At 36.1% G+C, this 19,799-nt stretch overlaps 1 protein-coding gene across 2 annotated transcripts; it reads right to left on the minus strand.

Moving 5' to 3' along the window:
• Positions 1–167: 167 nt before the first annotated feature.
• On the minus strand, positions 168–19,604 carry ciz1b (cdkn1a interacting zinc finger protein 1b). 2 transcript variants are annotated; one of them, XM_068221134.2, is made up of 13 exons: positions 19,525–19,604; positions 16,757–16,868; positions 15,627–15,702; positions 14,197–14,285; positions 13,988–14,049; positions 13,110–13,289; positions 12,703–12,827; positions 12,278–12,371; positions 10,891–11,004; positions 8,740–8,865; positions 8,595–8,667; positions 8,256–8,377; positions 168–3,618 (listed from the first exon to the last, which is right to left on the minus strand). In XM_068221134.2, the coding sequence occupies exons 1-13, from the start codon at positions 19,552–19,554 to the stop codon at positions 3,004–3,006; spliced, it is 1,818 nt and encodes a 605-aa protein (XP_068077235.2). In that variant the 5' UTR covers positions 19,555–19,604; the 3' UTR covers positions 168–3,003.
• Positions 19,605–19,799: the final 195 nt, after the last annotated feature.

Genomic DNA, 19,799 nt, shown 5'->3' on the forward strand with positions numbered 1-19,799 from the left:
CAGCAATGTAATAACACAAGAATAATGTACTGAAATATTGAAACGTAGTTAATACTTTATACAAAACGCTTTTTGGTGATGGAGAAGTCAGATGCATTGCTCATGTGTGCAAATCTTGATTGTTGGGTCTCGTCTATCAAATCTGATCTTTACTTTCCATTGGATTCAAGTTAGGTGATTGGCTGGGCCATTCTACAGCTTGATTTTCTTTCTCTGAAAGGATTTGAGAGTTTGCTTGGCTGTGTTTTGGATCATTGTCTAGATAAAATGTCTAACGCTCAGGTTTTATAATCATCCTGTAACATAGATGTTGGACTGAAGCAGCAAATATTAAATGTACAATGATGAAGGGCAGAGGGTTGCTGAAGAACTTCTGAGAGATTTAAGCTGCTTTCACTGCCTTTTTATACCTTCCTTTCTTCATGCGTTCAATATTTTTTCACTACCATTTCATTTTATTACACATAATCTAATTAGTTTTGTTTTCTTTCCATATATGGATTTCTTGTGTTGTTACCAACATTCGGTAAAAATGTCAAGTCAACAGCACCTTTATAAATGCTTTAAAAAATGGTGACATGTTCAGTACTTGTTTGTAAACTAATAATATTCCTTTTTTTGCATATGTGGATTTTATTGGTTGTTGCTAACATCTAGGGAGTATTTCAATGCAACAGCACCTTCAAAAATATGCTTTCTGAGAAGAATGGTGACATGTTGAATACTTATTTCCCCCACTGCACTTAATAAAGTTCTCCCAAAAGGAAGTTCTGTCATCTTTTACTCAACCTCCACTTGTTCCAAACCAGTTAGAGTTTTTTTTTATTTTTAAGTCAAACAGAAAATACGACATTTTGAAAAATGTTGTAAACCCAGAAGCCACTGACTTCCATAATATTAGTTATTTTCTATTATGGAAATTAGTGATTACCAGTTTCCAACATTTTTCAAATATATCCTTTTCTGTTGAACAGAAGAAAACAAGAAACTCTTAAAAGCTTGAAACAACTTCAGTGCTTTAAATACTAAAAATGCTATTTGGACTGAAAGGGTAAACTAGAGCACCTGGAGGAAACTTGGGGAGAACATGCAAACTCCACACACACTGCGAAAAAAAAGATTTTTCTACAAAAGCAAAACATATTGTCTTGTTTTAAGAAATAATATGCCAAAATGAAGTGAGTTTTTCCTTCAAACAAGCAAAGTAATCTGCCAATGGGGTGAGCAAAATAATCTTACTTCAAAAGGAAAAAGTTTGCTTATTTAGCTTGATTTAAGGAAAAACTCACTTAATATTGGCATATTATTTCTCAAAAACAAGACATTATGTTTCGCTTACCTAGAAAATGCTTCATTAATTTTTAAATATTTGGACTGGAAACAAGACAAAAAATCGAAGTAAGAAAAACATTTGCAGTGCAGAAATGCCAACTGACCCAGCCGGGACTCAAACCTGCGACCTTCTTTCTGTGAGGCGACAGTGCAAACCACTGAGCCACCATGTCACCCGACTTCCATAGTATTTTTTTTTTTTACAATGGAAGTTAATGGTTACAGGTTTACAGCTTACTTTAAAGTATTGTATTTTGTATTCAACAGAAGAAAGAAAGTCATGAAGGTTTGGAACCACTTAACAGGAAGTAAATGATGACTGAAATAAAATTTGTGGGTGAACTATGCCTTTAAACAGAGAAAGCTAGAAACCTGCAACCATTGATATCTATAGTATTTGTTTTTTCAGCATCCTTCAAATATCTTATTTTGTGTTCAACAGAAAAAAGAAACTCAAAAAGGTTTGGAATCACTTGAGGGTAAGTAAATGATGACTGAAATAATATTTTTGTGTGAACTATCCCTTTAAATCGAGGTGATGAAAATGCTATCTTGGGTTAAGATTTGATAATGACCAAAATTAATTTTTGGGTGAACTATCTCTTTAAACAGAAAAAATTAGAAACCTGCAAACATTTACATACATAGTATTCTTTTTCTACTATGAAAGGTCAATGGTTACAGGTTTTCAGCATTCTTCAAAATATCTTCTTTTGTGTTCAACAGAAGAAAGAAACCCATAAAGGTTTGGAACCAATTGATGGGAAGTAAATGAAATAAAAAAAATACATTTTTGTGTGAACTATTTCTTTAAACTGAGGTGACTGAAAAGTGTTAACTTGGGTTAAAATATGATAGTGACCAAAATACATTTTTGGGTGAACTATCTCTTTAAACAGAGAAAGCTATAAACCTGCAACCATATACATACATAGTATTCTTTTTCTTCTATGGAAGTCAATGGTTACAGGTTTTCCTCATTCTTCAAAATATCTTCTTTTGTGTTTAAAAGAAGAATGAAACTCATAAAGGTTTGGAACTACATGATGGGAAGTAAATGATGATGAAAATAAAATCTTTGGGTGAACTATCCCTTTAAACCAATAAAGCTAGAAACCTGCAACCATTTACATACATAGTATTTATTTTATTTTCTACTATGGAAGTCAATAGTTACAGGTTTTTAGCATTCTTCAAAATATCTTCTGTTGTGTTCAAAAGATGAAAGAAACTCATCAAGGTCAGAAAACACTTGATGGGGAGTAAATGATGACAGAAATAACATTCTGGGATGAACTATCCCTTTAAACGGAGAAAGCTAAAGCTAAAAACCTGCAACCATTACATTAAAACATTTCTTTTATTATGGAAGTCAATGGTTACAGGTTTTCAGCATACTACAAAATATATTTTTTGTGTTCAACAAAAGAAAAAAACTCATAAAGGTTTGGAACCACTTGGCGGGAAGTAAATAGTGACCGAAATAAAATTTTGGGGTGAACTATCCTTTTAAACTGAGCTGAATAAAAAAGCTAATTTGGGTTAAAAGAAATAATAAACAATAAATAGACAAAGATTTAGAATATTTCAGAATTTAAATTAGCATTTATTTTACAATAACTACATTATTTTTCACTTGAAATATTTGTATTGTAAAACTATTATTGTCACTCAGGTGTCCTTCACAGCGTTTGCAGAAATGCTTGTTGAATTCTTATGAACATGGCTTGTATGTTTTGCATGGATTCTGCTGACTGTCTCTTTAACCTCAATTGATTTTTTAACATGTTCCAACCCCGACACATGCCACAAACAGTGTGTGGGTGTTGAGCTCACAATTTCACGCTCTTCTAAGTAATCCACCGGGTCACAGGAAATCTTTTCTTTTACACTAGACTCACATTCTACGTGTTGCATTTGAACACTTGAGTCAGGCTTATTGCTTTCTCGGCAGTGTGACTCTAGACTTGACCTTGAGCCACCGTGTGGAGCACAAATGAAGTGTTTCATGACCACGGCAGACTTCTGAGGAGCTACAGAGCATTTTGAGCGTGCAGATTTTGATTTGCGGGGTTTTTTAGATGGTTTGAGCTTCCTCGAGTGTAAGTGCTCTCTAAAGGAACTGACACGAGATCTGCTGAGATCTGATTGGCTGCTGTCAGAAATCGCTGACATCTCATTGGTGCAGGAAGAGCCTGGAGGGTCTCTCATCGGGCTGTTAGATGACACATCGCTTTCACAGTCATTATGAGATGTCTTCTTCTGCATCTTCAGAGCGTTGTGCTTCTGAAAATCAAAAATAAGAGAGCTAGATATTAGTACTGATATAGATATCTGGAATAGAATTATTTTAAATGAAGCTTTACAATATTGTGTTTGTGTATATACATTAGATTAGTCAGCACTGAAGCCAAATCTGGAGCTAATCTAAGAAAATAAATTATGATAATGGTTCAAAATCAATGCATCTAAGTTTATATGTTATAAAAAAATATTAGGCAAGGCAAACTTTATTTATAGAGCACAATTTTACACAACCGTAGTTGATCCAAAGTGCTTTACAATAAAATAAACTAGACAATAAAAAAAAATAAAAACATAAAAACTGGTATTAAAAATACAATGAAATACATTTAAGAGTAATACTAAAATACAAATAATAATTAAAAAATATATTATTAAATATTATTAAAATTATTATTAAATATAAAAAAAGAGCAAAACTCTTTTTGTTGAGATTTTGCAGTTTGTAATTCTTTTCCAATATTTCGCATGAATTTCAATGTATTATCTGTGTATTTCTAAAAATGTTTGGTGACTAAAATAATATTTTAATAAATATATCTGTTTAATAAATCTGCTTTCTTCAAATGCACCAAAATATATGACCTATATTCAAAATTGGGGTGTACTCATTTATGCTAAACACTGTAATTGTTATGCATTTGAAAGCAATAGTTTGCACAAAACAAAAGCAAATTCTGTCATCATTTGCTCGCATATCACAAAGCTGTTCCGGTAACACTTTACAATAAGGTTCATTAGTTAATGCATTTACTAACATGAACTAATCATGAACAACACATGTACAGCATTTATTAATCATATTTAAACATTTGCTAATGCATTGTAAACGTTCAAGTCCATGCTTGTTAACATTAGTTAATGCACCATAAGTTAACATGAACTAACAATGAACAACTGTATTTTCATTAACTAACGTTTATTAACATGAATAAATACTGTAGTAAATGTATTGTTCATTGTTTGTTCATGTTAGTAAATGCATTACTTAACATTATCTAATGAACCTTATTGTAAAGTGTGACCGCTGTTCCTTATGTTGAACACAAAAGATATTTTGAAAAAAAGCTAGAATCCTGCAACCACTGACATTCATAGTATTTGTTTTTTACACTATAGAAGTCAAAGGTTACAGGATTTTAGCATTCTTCAAAACATCTTCTTTTGTGCTCAACAGAAGAATGAAACTCATAAAGGTTTGTAACCACTTGAGGCAAGTAGTTCATTTTTGGGTGAACTATCCCTTGAAGTCACCTCTAGTTGTAGGCAATTTCATTCATTCATTTTCCTTCTGCTAAGTCTCTGATTTATCAGAGGTCACCACAGCAAAATGAACATCTATTCCACTGTTTTACGCAGTGGTTTAAAATAAAAACTAAAACTCAAACTTGCTTGGTGTTTTTTTTAAATTCATAACTGTGGAAGAATACCTTGTGTGTATATTTAGACCTGATAGCTGATCATTCATTCATTCATTTTCTTGTCAGCTTAGTTCCCTTATTAATCCGGGGTCGCCACAGCGGAATGAACCGCCAACTTATCCAGCAAGTTTTTAAACAGCGGATGCCCTTCCAGCCGCAACCCATCTCTGGGAAACATCCACACACACACACACACACACATTTACACAAACACTCATACACTATGGACAATTTAGCCTACCCAATTCACCTTTACCGCATGTCTTTGGACTGTGAGGGAAACCAGACCACGCAAATGCAGGAAGAGCATGCAAACTCCACACAGAAATGCCAACTGAGCCGAGGCGACCAGCGACCTTCTTGCTGTGAGGCGACAGCACTACCTACTGCGCCACTGCTTCGCCCCCTGATAGCTGATATAAATGGTAACACTTTACAATAAGGTTCATTAGTTAATGCATTTGCTAACATGAACTAATCATGAACAACACATGTAGAGCATTTATTAATCATAATTGAACATTTACTAATGCATTATTAACATCCAAGTCCATGCTTGTTAACATTAGTTAATGCACCATGAGTTAACATGAACTCACAATGAACTACTGTATTTTCATTAACTAACGTTTACTAACATGAACAAATACTATAGTAAATGTATTGTTCACTGTTTGTTCATGTTAGTAAATGCAATAATTAACATTAACTAATGAACCTTATTGTAAAGTGTGACTGTCACATCCGCCTGTGACCACCTGAGGGCGCTGTAGTGCACTAGGACTTTGTGGGCGCTACAGCGTCCCAGGAAAAACTACATTCTCATACATACCACGCGCCAGAAACTAAAACAGAGACAAGGCTCAGAAACAATAACACTAGACTTAGGCAAAATTACAAAAACACGATCAGGAACAACGAACTATGAATACAAGACTTAATGGATACTCGGACAAGGAAGACAATGTAGACAATGACAGACAGCTGGAAACAATTAGTGATCACGTGAACTACAAAGCAGGAACAAACCAAAACATAACTAGTGTCCAGAAAACCACAAGATGGCACTACAGCAGACATGACAGTGACCATATAAATAAATAATAAGCTTTGCTGGTATGAATGTTAATAGTAGCCTGCTTTGGTAAAAATAACCTCAAAGCATATAATCAGAGGATAAATACTAACTGCTTTTCGGGTTTTTAAAAAAAAGAAATACATTAACCTTCAGAATGACGTGAGATACAAAATTAATCCAGGTGGGCGCATTGGTTACCCCTAATCTAGAATTTCTTTGCAGCCCTGCTGGCGCCATTTTGCAGCCCCCCGTTTGAGAACCACTGCTTTAGAAAAGTCAAAAACGTACATACAGCACCTTTAAGGGTGCTTTCACACCTACACTTTTGTTTTGAAACGCTTCTCGTTTGCCCAGTTAGCGCGGTTCGTTTGGCATATGTGAACAGGGCAATCGCGCTCTGTTCCGCGCCAAAGTAATCGCTCCGAGATCGATTGAATGAGGTGGTCTCGGCTCGACTGAAACGAACCCTGGGGCGGTTCGATTGCAGTGAAAAAGCAATCCGATCCAAGCGCGGTTATATCACAGTGTTATATGATTATGTAATAGGCTTACGGCTATATAAAGAGAGAATTATGAGTATGGCGGGAGGTTTTGCGAGTCTCCGGATGCCCGCAAAGGAGTGATGATCTCCTGGTAATCTCGCGTCTCCCTCCTGGTCCTCAAATAGGCACCCTTCTCACCCCTCCCCACCGCATCTCTCCTCAGACACATCGCGTGCGCGCACCCTGTCAATCACCACCAAACCACCACCTCTCCTGACAGCTTAGCGGGACGCTGCAAAATAAACCCTGACACTGACCAATGTGAGGAGAGTTTACTCGCACGTGACTTGTTTTAGCTCTTTTGGTCTTTAGGCCTTTAGTTTTAAAACGCATAAGTTTTGCAACGGTTACGCCAACCGTCCACACTACGCCGGAGTTCTCGAGCGCCGAAAACGGAGCGTTTCGAAAACGATGGAGAGGCCGTTTTCATTCTAAAACGCTGCTGCTCCGTCTCAGTGTGGATGATGGAAAACGGAGACATCTGAAAACGGAGGCGGGACTGTAGACATTCGCCTCTCTGATTGGGGCTTTTCCTCAATATTAAGTAGCCTAACACATGCAGTTAAGTCCTGCATCCTCTCCTTGTAAGTTCAGACTTCTCAAGTTTGATCAAGGCTGCAGTCTCTTCTTCTCAGTTTGATATGGAAAACAGACTGGACACGGGTGAATCTTCAAAGGGAACAGTGTACTTTATAACTTCATTCACATCACCCTGGCTACGTTGTTTCACTTTCTCAACAATAAAATGTAAACATGATTTAAGGAACTGCCTATTTTCATTTTAATATTAGCAACTTAACAGACAGCAGAAATGTTGAGGCGTCGTGATGCATATATGAGCATCATCTTCACTGTGTGGATATTTATAACAAAACGGAGCCTATAACAACTGCCTCCTTTCAATTACAGTGAAAATACGAAACACAGCCTCTCTTTTGCTGAATATCAGTTTTAATAATCGATAATGGCCATTATAAAAGTATAACATACAATAAGTGTATACATTATAGGAAATAAAGGCAAGTGATTAGTCAATATACAGAATGTAGGCTACGTGCTTACATTAATCATTAACTTCTTTGCGCTCAGACAAAACACCTGAGAACAAGTAATAGACTCCAATGACCAAAGTCAGGGAATATGCCGTTAGATAAAGACAACAAGATGAATGAAATATCCCGTTTAATAAATATAGTGAGATTAGATCCACCGGGAGATGCTTGATGAGAAGTCCGACTAGCACAGCTCTCATCTGGGTAGATGGGCTGCAGCACTTCCCTGAGAGTGTATATGTGTGGTCACATGATGTGTGTTTTCAGCGTTTTGGTGTGGACGGAGAGCTGTTCAGAAACGCTGGGTAAAATGCACGTGTGGACGCGGATCGTTTTCACTCTAAAACGCCGTTTTCAAACTAAAACGCACTGGTGTAAACGGGGCCTTAGAAACTTTGCAGTGTGAAAGCGAACCGCTCCAAGAGCAAAGAGCAACAATGTAACAATTGTAATCTCTGTTTCGGAACAACTGAATTGATTCACAGGTGTGACAGCACCCTAAGACTAACTGCATGCTTTTCCTCACCTGTAGGTTCTGGAAGTGCACAAGAGACCTGCAGTGAGTTTCCCGTGCAGAAGACTCGAAGTGGTAGAATTTATGACACAGCTTGCAGAGAAAACCAGCGACAGGGACCACAAAACTAGTGCCTGAGGGTCAGAAAGTACATCGGTTAACTTACACCTTTTTCATGATGCATTTAGGCTCCCTCTCCTAATTTTACACCCCTTTACACTTGCATTTAACTTCGCCCACTTGTGATCAGATAGTCAAAACTGCATCTTATAACCAGACATAAACAATGCCTCATTCTAAAACAGTTTTTTTGACAAGCTACAGATGTGGTGGTTGAAGCCTCGCACTCACCATATTGCGTGTCTGGATCATAAGCCTCATAAGCAGCCGTCTCTTCCGGAGCCATCTCTCTGTGAGCAGGATGCTATCCACAAAATTCAAGTCAAACCTTAAGAGTATCAGAAGAGATCATATACTGGTAAGTCATGAAACTAACCTTCTCAAACACCGCAAACTCTTCTTCATTTCCATCCTCCTCGTAATCGTCTTCCCCCTCAAAGCAGCCAACAGCATCCACTGTTATGAGTTCCTCCATAACCTCTGGGTCACCCTCGTGTCTTAACTGCAACAAATGTTGAAGTAGAAGTTATACAGATTCCAATAAAGTTAGTTGCTGAGACTTTTTTTTGAGCATGTTGATGTGCTTTCAAGTAACACGGAATTTTGAGTGGGGGGTGGGGCTTTCTTTCTGCACATCAATCCCCAAGCAAATTAACAGTAGGAGGGGCGTGGTTGAGAATGTTGTGGCTGAAGCAAGCGGCAACCTCGTGAAGCCAATACAGAAGTTACTGAAACTGCAATTCATCAAAATTCTGCTAGTCCTGGCTCCATAATAGAGCACATTTCCAATCACCCCAAGGTTAAAATGGCCAACTTTACAGCAGAAAAAAAAGGTGTTTACAGCCTGGTACGAAAACAATTTTGGTGTATATAGCTAATATTACCCTTCATGACAACTGTGAGGGGGGTGAATTGTTTATAACTAATCTGTTTTGTTTATATTAAGTTATATTAAGTCTGCATAATTAGGGGCATTGCCACTTGAGTGATAGCTAGGTCTTGCTGGTTGCTGTCACTTCACCTCAGCTGATTCCAGCTGATTCCGGCTGATTAGCCGCTGAACTCGGCAAATACATCATATTTCTGTTTTGTTTTACACATCAGTTTCCTTTTGGAATGATTTCTCACAATTATTAGATAATATGGCATGCTGCGTGCACTTAATTGTGCTCACAAACCATTCATATGGCCTCCATTTCTCAGGCCAGTGAAATCTATACTTATATACCATATCTATAAATGTATTTGTTTTATTTAAAATAATTGATCATTTATAATTTTCTTTAGAGCTGTAATGCACTCCAGAATCTGTAGGCTCTAGAACAGTCATCTGAAACGTTGTGCTACAGTGTTTTGCCTGGACTTCATCAATAGCCTTGCATTTACTAACACAGAAATATATTTGAAGTATTTGGAAGTAAAACAACGCTTTCCTCCTGTAGAAAACGTCATAAGAACAATGTTTAGTGGCTCGATTTGTTACAACATTGTTTGTAAAAGACTAAACACTTTAGTGATATAGTGAACAATCAAGCACATGTGTTTTAGGGGTGTGTTGCTTCACATGAAAATTACTTTATGAATGTATGAAGTGTCCCAAATCGTAGCTGGGTGCCGCGGACAGCCGACAACTTTGTTTTGTGTACCCTGATAGAAACCTATGTTAAGAATTCTAAAATGCATGGCGTCCCATGCATCCGATTAGGGCTTCTAGTGTGCGACCTGCAGGCAAGTTCGTTATTTTATTTCCAATCGAGCGACATGCACTTAAGGCAATGTGCTCGCACTTTCCAGCTGCACCTAGTTAAGATCACAGGGAGCTTCTGTGACCGCGAGAAATGCAAACGGCTAAAGTTTCAGGTAGACGCAATGAAAAGTACTCATGTTTGCAAACCTACCTAAAGTTACAAACAATAATTCAGATTAGAGCGATCATGTGGTGAATGTTGATCTTGTGTTGAGCCCAATGAGCATTACATCTAAAAATAGAGCAAGGGTGTTCCTTTAGTGACATCACTTTAACTCACATGCTGAAAATGGCGGACATGAAATAACAAACTGAGGATATGGTGACGCATGCCTGTCAATCAATATTGGTGGGCGGGGGGACCGCACTCCTATGTCAAGTTGCGGTCGATCTAAAAACCGCTCAAATTTGTTCCACCGTTTTTATGTTGTTAAGTTGAAAAAAAAAGGACTGGGTGTGTTTATATCACCCCAATACGACGGTTTATACACTATACTTACACACAGGTCTGTCCAAACAGCTTTAAAAGTAGATTTTTCACCATAGGTGCCCTATAAGCATTTCTCCCAAAGAAATGCCCGTTTAAGCAAAATGTTAGCAGTCAAGAGTAGCTCCTCTTTGCCCTTTTTTGGTAACCCCCAGTTGGCACGATGACGCGCATATTCCTTTTTTGTGTTCAAACTGTTTTGGAATAGGTCAAGAGTGAGTAAACAATGTCAGAACTGTCATTGTTGGATGAACTATCCTTTTAAAATATCTAAAAAAAACAGACATACAAACCTCTTCAACCCTCCGTTTGTGCTCGGAAGACTTCATATGCTCCACAAACTTGCGAGGAGTCCTAAAGTGGCGCTCACACAGGGTACAGAAAGGTCTTGAGGACACTTTTGCCATCTAATGTGGAGACAAGAAACAATTTTTTTAATATTTGGTAAGAGATTCTAACCCCAAAAGCTTAACCCCTACAGCTGCCCACTGCTCAGGTGTATGCTGACAATGTGTTTGTGTGTGTGTGCTCTCACTCCTAACTCAAAATGTGTGTGTGCACCTGGATGAGTTAAAAGCAGAAGACCAATTTCAAGTATGCGTAAACATTCACTCATGCCCACACTCACCTCACTCATGCACGCACATCACTCACTCACTTCACTTCACTTTCGTTTCACTTCACTGCACGCACTTCACTTTCATTTCACTTCACTTCACTTAAATTTTGTTTAACGCTTCACTTCACGCACTTCACTTTTGTTTAACTTCACTTCACTTTTACTTCACTTTTGTTTGACTCCGCTTCTTTTTTGTTTCACTTCACTGCACGCACTTCTTCAGTTTAACTTCAATGCACGCACTTCACCTCAAAATCTTTGCATTTCACTTCACTGCATGCACTTTACTTCACTTTTGTTTTACTTCACTTCACTGCACACGATTCATTTTTGTTTAACTTCACTTCACTGCACGCGCTTCACTTCAATTGACTTCACTTTAATTTCACTTCACTCCACGCACTTCAGTTTCACTTCACTGCATGCACTTCAATTCACTTTTCTTTAACTTCACTATCTTTCCATTCACTTCACTTTTGTTTAACTTCACTTTACTGCATGCATTTCACTTTGCTTTTCTTTCACTTCACTTCACTCCGCTCACTTCACTTCAGTGAACTTTCGTTTCATTTCACTTCTCTTCACTTTTGTTTAACTTCACTTTACGCCACGCACTTCACTTCAGTGGATTTCACTTTGATTTCGCTTCACTTAACTGCATGCTATTCAGTTTCACTTCACTGCACGCACTTCACTTCAGTTAACTTCACTTTCATTTCATTTCACTTCACTGCATGCACTTTACTTCACTTTACTTTTTACACTTCACTTTACTTTTGTTAAAAAGACTTGACTTCAGTTGACTTCACTTTCATTTCACTTTACTTCACTGCACACACTTCAGATTCACCTCACTGCAGCACTTCACTTTTCTTTTTACTTTACTTTCTTTCCATTCACTTCACTTTTCTTTAACTTCCACTTCACGGCATGCATTTCACTTCACTCTTGTTTAACTTCACTTTTGTTTCACTTAACTTCACCGCAATGATATACACACACTTAAACTCTACTCGTCAAGTATTTCTGGATCTGACGTTTTTCTGTTTTGTTATGGTCACCTTGTGTTTCTTTGTCCGTCTGTGCTCAATGAGGTCACCAGTAAAATGACACTGGCAGGTTGGACACCAGCGCTGATTACCCGTCCTCCTTTCTCTAGTACACAACAAACAAACAATTGTGTCTAAAATACAGTGTTATGCTCACAGTTTATTTTACAAATACCAATAAGTATCCCTTACTTGATTTTTTTTAAGCTGCGTAAATATAATAATGTTAAAAGGAATGCTAAATGTTTATTTTTATATGAGCACAAAGACTACAACTCTATGTAACCTAAGAATTGTTTAACAAGCTATTTTAAAGTTTTCTTTTTATATACTGGCTATCTCACATTGATTCCTGCAATTAATTGTCAGCATTTCTGACAGTATCACGCTTTGTTTACAGCACATTTTTAAAGTGTGTAGATTAGAGCATTGTTTACCTGTGTGTGCCCTGCAAGGACTGCTGGGTCTGAGGTACCGGTGTGGCCAGACGGATGTTACTCACATGCTGGATTTCCATCATACGCTTTTGATGATCAGAACTGATCATGTGAGTCTGGAAGTCCTGCAGAATTCAATTCAATTCGTCTTTATTTCTACAGTGCTTTTACAAAATATATTGTGTCAAAACAGCTTAACTTAGATGAAGTTCTAGTAAATGTTCTAGTAAATTAAAACAGTTTCAGTCCAGTTTTCACAGATGAAGTTCAGTTCAGTGTAAAGTAAATGTCACTGCTGAGACCCAAAACATTGAATAGCCAATCCAAAGATGTGCAACAAAGTTAAACACTTCACTAAGCGCCAAAATCAACTGAATCCTCTCCTCATTAACATAGTTAAGTCTTACTTGCATGTCAGGACAGCTGAGCTTGCAAATGTGGCAGGTGAATTTGACAGTGTGTTTGCTTCTGTCTTTCTCTCCATCATGGCCCGCACCGGCTGCCATCTCCTCAGGTGAAGTGCTGAAGGCTCGACTCTCACTGCTGCGCTGGATGGTCACCTTCAGGGACGTCCCAACACCCTGCACCTGAAAGACACAAAGCTCTTTAACCCTTATGTAGCATTATAACTTCCAATATAATGACATTTTTTATTGCAAAGACACCATATAATCCTGCATTCTTAATTGTTGCTGTTTTTTCTGTTGGGAAAGTCTTAACATTTGTTATTTTTATCACCAGTTAAAAAAAAAAGCTTTCTGGCTTAAAATTAATTAGTTACATGGACTATACCACCTTTGTGCACTGATATGTTTGAGAAGCTCAGCTCTCAGAACATAGCAAACATAGTAAGTGTATGTATGCACACAATATAAATTGTTTTACTCCATGGAACTTCATATGAAAGTTAGAAACTTTTTTTGCACAGGCCTATCTAAAGGGTTAATGGTGCCAACTAATGATCGTCAGTAAAAATGAAAGGTTTTACCTCTTACCAACAGGAAATCACACCAACAATCCAAATGCGTAATTATTTGGTGTCATGGCTTTGCAATCAAAAAATGTCCTTATAAGGGAAGTCAATGGGCCAAAAACAGTCAAGAACATAACAAAAGGGTGGTCAATTTGCACAGTTCACAAGGGTTAATTCTCACTCTATCAGTAGATCACCGGCAACGCATTGCACTGCCATCTATTTACTTTTTTTTTTTTCATTCATTAAGATGCACTGATGTTATTGAGGATGATAAAGATTGAAATACATTACTAAAGCTGCATTTTTCACCTCTGCTGCTCTGCTCTGATCTTCACTGTCTTCTTCAAGCTGTGCATTCCCGTTATTATCCTCTGCATCATATAGAGAAAACAAAAAGTATGATTAACGTTGACCATACTTGATAACAGACAAGCTAAAAAAGAGAGTAACATCATTTTTTCTGTGCGTCTGTAGTTTGCCTGAGGAGACAAACAGAACGGCGAACAGTCACTACATACCTTTATGGTCTGAAATGCTGGCAGAGTTTTCTTTTGGTGAATGCTGAGTCTTGTCTCCATTAGCAGACTCATAGTCTTGTTCATTCAGTCTGTTCAAAACAACACACTTTGTTTGTTTGTTTGTGATTAACACCATGCCAGCTTCGATATTTTTACAGCGTATAAAAAAGTATATTACAGATATAAATCATATTAAACTTTTACAATTTATTTTTGCAAAAAAAATAGCTTTTAAATTGCTTTTAAAGAATGAAACAAACAAAACAAGTTTCAGAATTAAAGCCAGCGAAATCAAATAAATTATGCTTGACAGTTAAATTGTCTAAACAACATAGTAAACATAAAAGAGGGTTCATACACATTTTTACTACTAAAATTTTCCCAAAGGACTTTTCCAGATCTTTCAAGTAAATGTACATGACCTATTGATTCATGTAATGTCTATATATACATGGTAAATAATAAGAAAAACAATGGCGATCAAATTTATTACAGCATATCATAGAAAACGCAAAAATCTAATTAGTTTAAATTTGTTTTTATATCTATGTAAAATTGAGTTTGATAATGCTTACACAGCACTAACAATGTGAGAGCAAGTTTTTGGCCAAGGACAGAAAATTTCAAGTATTCGTGTTAGAACTGCACAATATATCATTTCAGCATTGATATTGCAATGTGTGCATCCCCAATAGTCATATCGCTGTATATGCAATGTTGGGATTATAGTTTAATATGAGTTTAATCATAATAGAGTAAAAGTTTGTCATCTGCAAGCATTTTTAAAGAGATCGTACACCCAAAAATGACTTACCATTTTCATTACACCGTTCACTTGTTTCAAACATTTATGAGTTTTCTTTCTTTTCTTTTTTTTTTTTATGAACACAAAAATAATATAACCTAATAACTCCTATAGTAATAAAACAAGTGAAGTGTGAGTAAATAGTGAGTACATTTTAATCTTTGAGTAAACTGTTTCTTTAAGGCCTGTGACTGTGTGAACATTTCAATATTTAAAAATTTAAAACATCCGGCCACAAAAATTTTTTTGTAACTTTAATAAAGATTAAATAATATACAATGAAGGATATGCAGTGTTGATTATTCAATATCTGTACCTGAATAATGAATACCTCAAAACTAAAATTCACTTTTAACTTTACTATATTGTATTTATCTATGCTTGTAATTTATTTGTTATATATTATTTGAGATTCACTCCTCTATACAGATATTTGTTTAACTAATTACCATGATTTTTCTAAAACTTTGTGGGTTTTTCTGTTTATTCAAAACGTTTTCAGGCCTGGAAAATGCCATGTCAAAATTCCTTGAATTTTCCAGGTTTTCCATGACTGTATGAACCCAGATAACAACAAGATAAAAAAAACACTCACTTTCAACCAAAACAGAAAAATGTGTATTACCTCTGACCTCTGTGCTTTTTCAAAGGTGGCTCTGCTTGTTCTGGGACTGAGGAATGAGGAATTTGTCCAGTGGTACCTTTGGATTTATTTAGTGCATGAGAAGGAACAAACAATTTGTTTATTAAATGGAACCTATTATGCCTTTTTTACAAGCTGTAAAATATCTGATGTCCCTAGACTGTGTATGTGAAGTTTCAGTTTAAAATACTCTACAAATAATACTCTAAAACTGGCGCCTTTAGGCTTTGATGCTAATGGCGTTTCCACTGAGTGGTACATTACGGTACGGTTCAGGTCGGTACGGGTGGCCTTTATCAGGCTTGCGTTTCTACTACCAAGGGTACCCTTTTGGTGCCAGCAAGAAAGCGAAACTGCTCACGCTTCAGACTGGCTCGTAAAAAACTAAGGGGCACAGGGTAAATCTGCTTTTCTTTTAAGCTTTGTGGCTGTTCATCAAGACGGCGACAAGGTTTGTTTGAGCCCGGTTCGACCATGACTCGTTATTATATGTATAGCGTTCAGCTGCGCGTCTAGCTCTGCCTTTTGGTACCCTTTCTTGAGTTTGGTACCCTTTTGAAAGGGTGCTAAAAAAGTGGTACGTTGCGGTTCGGATCGGTATACCTTTTGACAGTGTAAACAGCCATAAAAGCGTACTGAACCGAAACGTACCATACTGTACCACTTAGTGGAAACGGGCCATAATTGTGTAATCTTGGTGACTATCGCTTTAAATGCTCTTTTCAAAAAAGGGTGGAGCTACAAATACCTATGAGTCAGCATAGTGGCAGATTCGAAAACAAGACTAACGTTCTATTAAAGTGAGGTAGAGATCATCACTAAAGGGTGGGGCTTTGCTTCTCTAATGACTTGTACAAAGAGAGAATGCCAATCAAACTGCATCTGCAGACTGCTTTTATCAAGAGTGATTTTAAAAAATATATATATATAAAAATTCATTTTTACCATAAGAAGCTGGTTAAATTCACAGACTGGTGCCACACAGCTGTGTTTAAACCCCTTATAAAAATGATTATTGCATAATAGGTCCCCTTTTAGGATCTTAACATACAATCCGACCACATATTTTATATGTATCAAGTCTATAAATCAAGTGTTTAAAATGTACTCACCCGCTCTCCTCACGTCTGAATTCATGTTCGCTTTCCTCGGCTGCCCATTACTTTTCCCTGCTACATTATGCACGTTCTCCTTTTTCTTGTTTATATTTTGCACTGAGGCCTCCTTAAATAACAAAAAAACCATGTTCATTTTCTATTGAGGTAAAGTTGACTTTATATATACACATTAGTTCATTTTAACAGCCCCTATATAGTTTACTAAGCTAATTTGAATATTCAGTTAGAAATTGCATTTAATGTCTGCTTTTTGGAGGGGGAGGGGGGGGGGGTTTAGGTGTTATTCTCGCCTTTTTTAAATTGTCAATAGACCAAAACCTCTTAACAGCACTGTTTGGAATCCTGCCAGAATATGTTGAATTAAATTCATTACAGGCCAAAAGTGTAGCCTTTGCAGCCTTACTGGCTAAAGGACTTATTCTTATGAATTGGAAGTCAGCAGCTCCCTCTTCTTATCAGCAAAGGGTTTTTGATCTCTTACAGCAGGCGTGTCCAAACTACGGCCCGCGGGCCATCTGCGGCCCGCAATCAGTTTTGTGGTGGCCCGCGAGGCTTTTTATAAATAATAATAGAATCTGGCCCGCTATACAAAAATGAACGTAATTCAATAAATAACCACCGGGTGTCGCTATTACATGCATTCAATTAAGCAGTAGTTCTTGTTATTATCTATCTATCTATCTATCTATCTATCTATCTATCTATCTATCTATCTATCTATCTATCTATCTATCTATCTATCTATCTATCGATCTATCGATCTATCTATCTATCTATCTATCTATCTATCTATCTATCTATCTATCTATCTATCTATCTATCTATCTGTCTGTCTGTCTGTCGGTCTGTCTGTCTGTCTACACACAGTTGAAGTCTGAATTATTAGCCCCTCTTTGATTTGTTTCTTCTTTTTTAAATATTTCCCAAATGATGTTTAACAGAGCAAGGACATTTTTACAGTATGTCTGATAATATTTTTTCTTTTGGAGAAAGACTTATGTTTTATTTTGGCTAGAATAAAAAGCGGTTTAAATTTTTTTATGAACCATTTTAAGGTCAAAATTATTAGCCCCTTAAGTCTTCAGAACAAACCATTGTTATAAAATAACTCGCCTAATTACCTTAACTTGACTAGTTAACTTAATTAACCTAGTTAAGCCTTTAAATGTCACTTTAAGCTGTTTAAAAGTGTCTTAAAAATATCTAGTCAAATATTATTTACTGTCATCATGGCAAAGATAAAATAAATCAGTTATTAGAAATGAGTTACTAAAACTAATATGTTTAGAAATGTGTGGAAAAAATCTTCTCTCCGTTAAACAGAAATTGGGGACAAAATAAATGGGGGCTAATAATTTAGGGGGGCTAACAATTCTGACTTCAATTGTATATATGTATGTATATATATATATATATATATATATATATATATATATATATATATATATATATATATATATATATATATATATATATATATGCGTGTCTGTGTGATGTATGTAAAATTTGGCCCGCAACAACGTTTGTTTTTTTGCATCTGGCCCTCTGCCCAAAAAGTTTGGACACCCCTGTCTTACAGGGTCTTCAAATGGAAAAGATTCGGTTCACAATAAAACAAATGCCAGAACAGTTCCAGAAAGTCTTAAGCCCTTTTCTAAAAAAATTAAGACACCTATATCTTAATTGCATTATTTTCTTTCTTTTCTTTGTATTATTTATTTATTTACTTTTTTGTTTATTTTTTATTATTCTTATTTTTGTTAGAATGGTTGTACATCTTTATGTATATATGTGGTATTTTATCTTTCATTTATACACTTATTTAATGTATAATTATGTTTTCCTGATAATTTCTTGTTTGGTGAATTGTATCAGTGCGTATATCTATATGTACCAATATTATGTATATTTTATTGTCTGATAATAAAAACAACATTAGCATTATTTAATTCACTCTGAACAATGTTGTACTTTAATAGTCATCAGCTGCTAATATGATTTCCCTATTTAGAATTTGCAAATAATACTTTTCTGGAAAAAAGTAGAAGAAGAAAGTGTGAATGTGTGAATAAACAAACTTTACCTTAATGAATTCTCCATCACGCTACTTTAAATATTGGGTCTTAAATCGCATGTAAATATGACTTTAAAACAACATTAAAACTAGTTATCTGGCTGTGAACAAGGTTGTACTTTGATAGTTATTGTCTGCTTATATGATTTCCCTAATAATTTGCAAAGAATACCTTTCTGAAATGATATTATTAATGAGAAAGTCCAAATGTGCGCTTATAAAACCAATTTTACCCCAAACAGAAAATGTAGCTTTGACTTTACTGGAATAAATTACACTTTAAAACATATTCAAACAGAAAACATGTTTAATATAATAATATGTCAAACATCTGACTGGTAGAATGCATGTAAGTTACACATATCACCTCTATATTTATAACAAGTAATAACACTGGCCATATATTTTAAAGATAATGTTGGGAAAATAACCAGTAGTTGGACAGGATAATCCTTACATTGTGTGAATAATTAAACAATAACTAGTTTAAGAGATTAGGCTTGGCCAGAAAATATTGCCGACAGAAACTCTCTTGAATATTATTGTGCACTAAACATCCTGACAGCAGAGAGTAGCCTGCTTTACAAGGAGAAAAAAGCTATGTAACGTAAACTCGCAGGGACAGTATGCGTATTATAACTGCTTAGTTTTTTTAAGCAACGACACTGTAATGTGTAAAACAGCTCACCTTTTGATATGAAAACAAGCCTTTCTCCATCACTGTTTATAGCAGATGGCTCTTCCTCTTGCGCTGTGGTTTGCGGCTATGGACATTAAACGCTAACGCGCCCTCTCCCGGTTCGGAAGAAGAGTCTTAGTGCAGTCAGTGGATTTGTGATTATTAGCAGGGCTTCACATCTACAGTATTGTTGCCAACTTAGCAATTTTGTTGCTAGATTTAGCAACTTTTCATACTACCATAGCAGCTTTTTTTTCAAACAGCATCTAGAAACAAATTTAGCA

The sequence above is a fragment of the Danio rerio genome, chromosome 5, assembly GCF_049306965.1.
Source record: "Danio rerio strain Tuebingen ecotype United States chromosome 5, GRCz12tu, whole genome shotgun sequence".
In the NCBI taxonomy this organism is placed as follows: domain Eukaryota; kingdom Metazoa; phylum Chordata; class Actinopteri; order Cypriniformes; family Danionidae; genus Danio; species Danio rerio.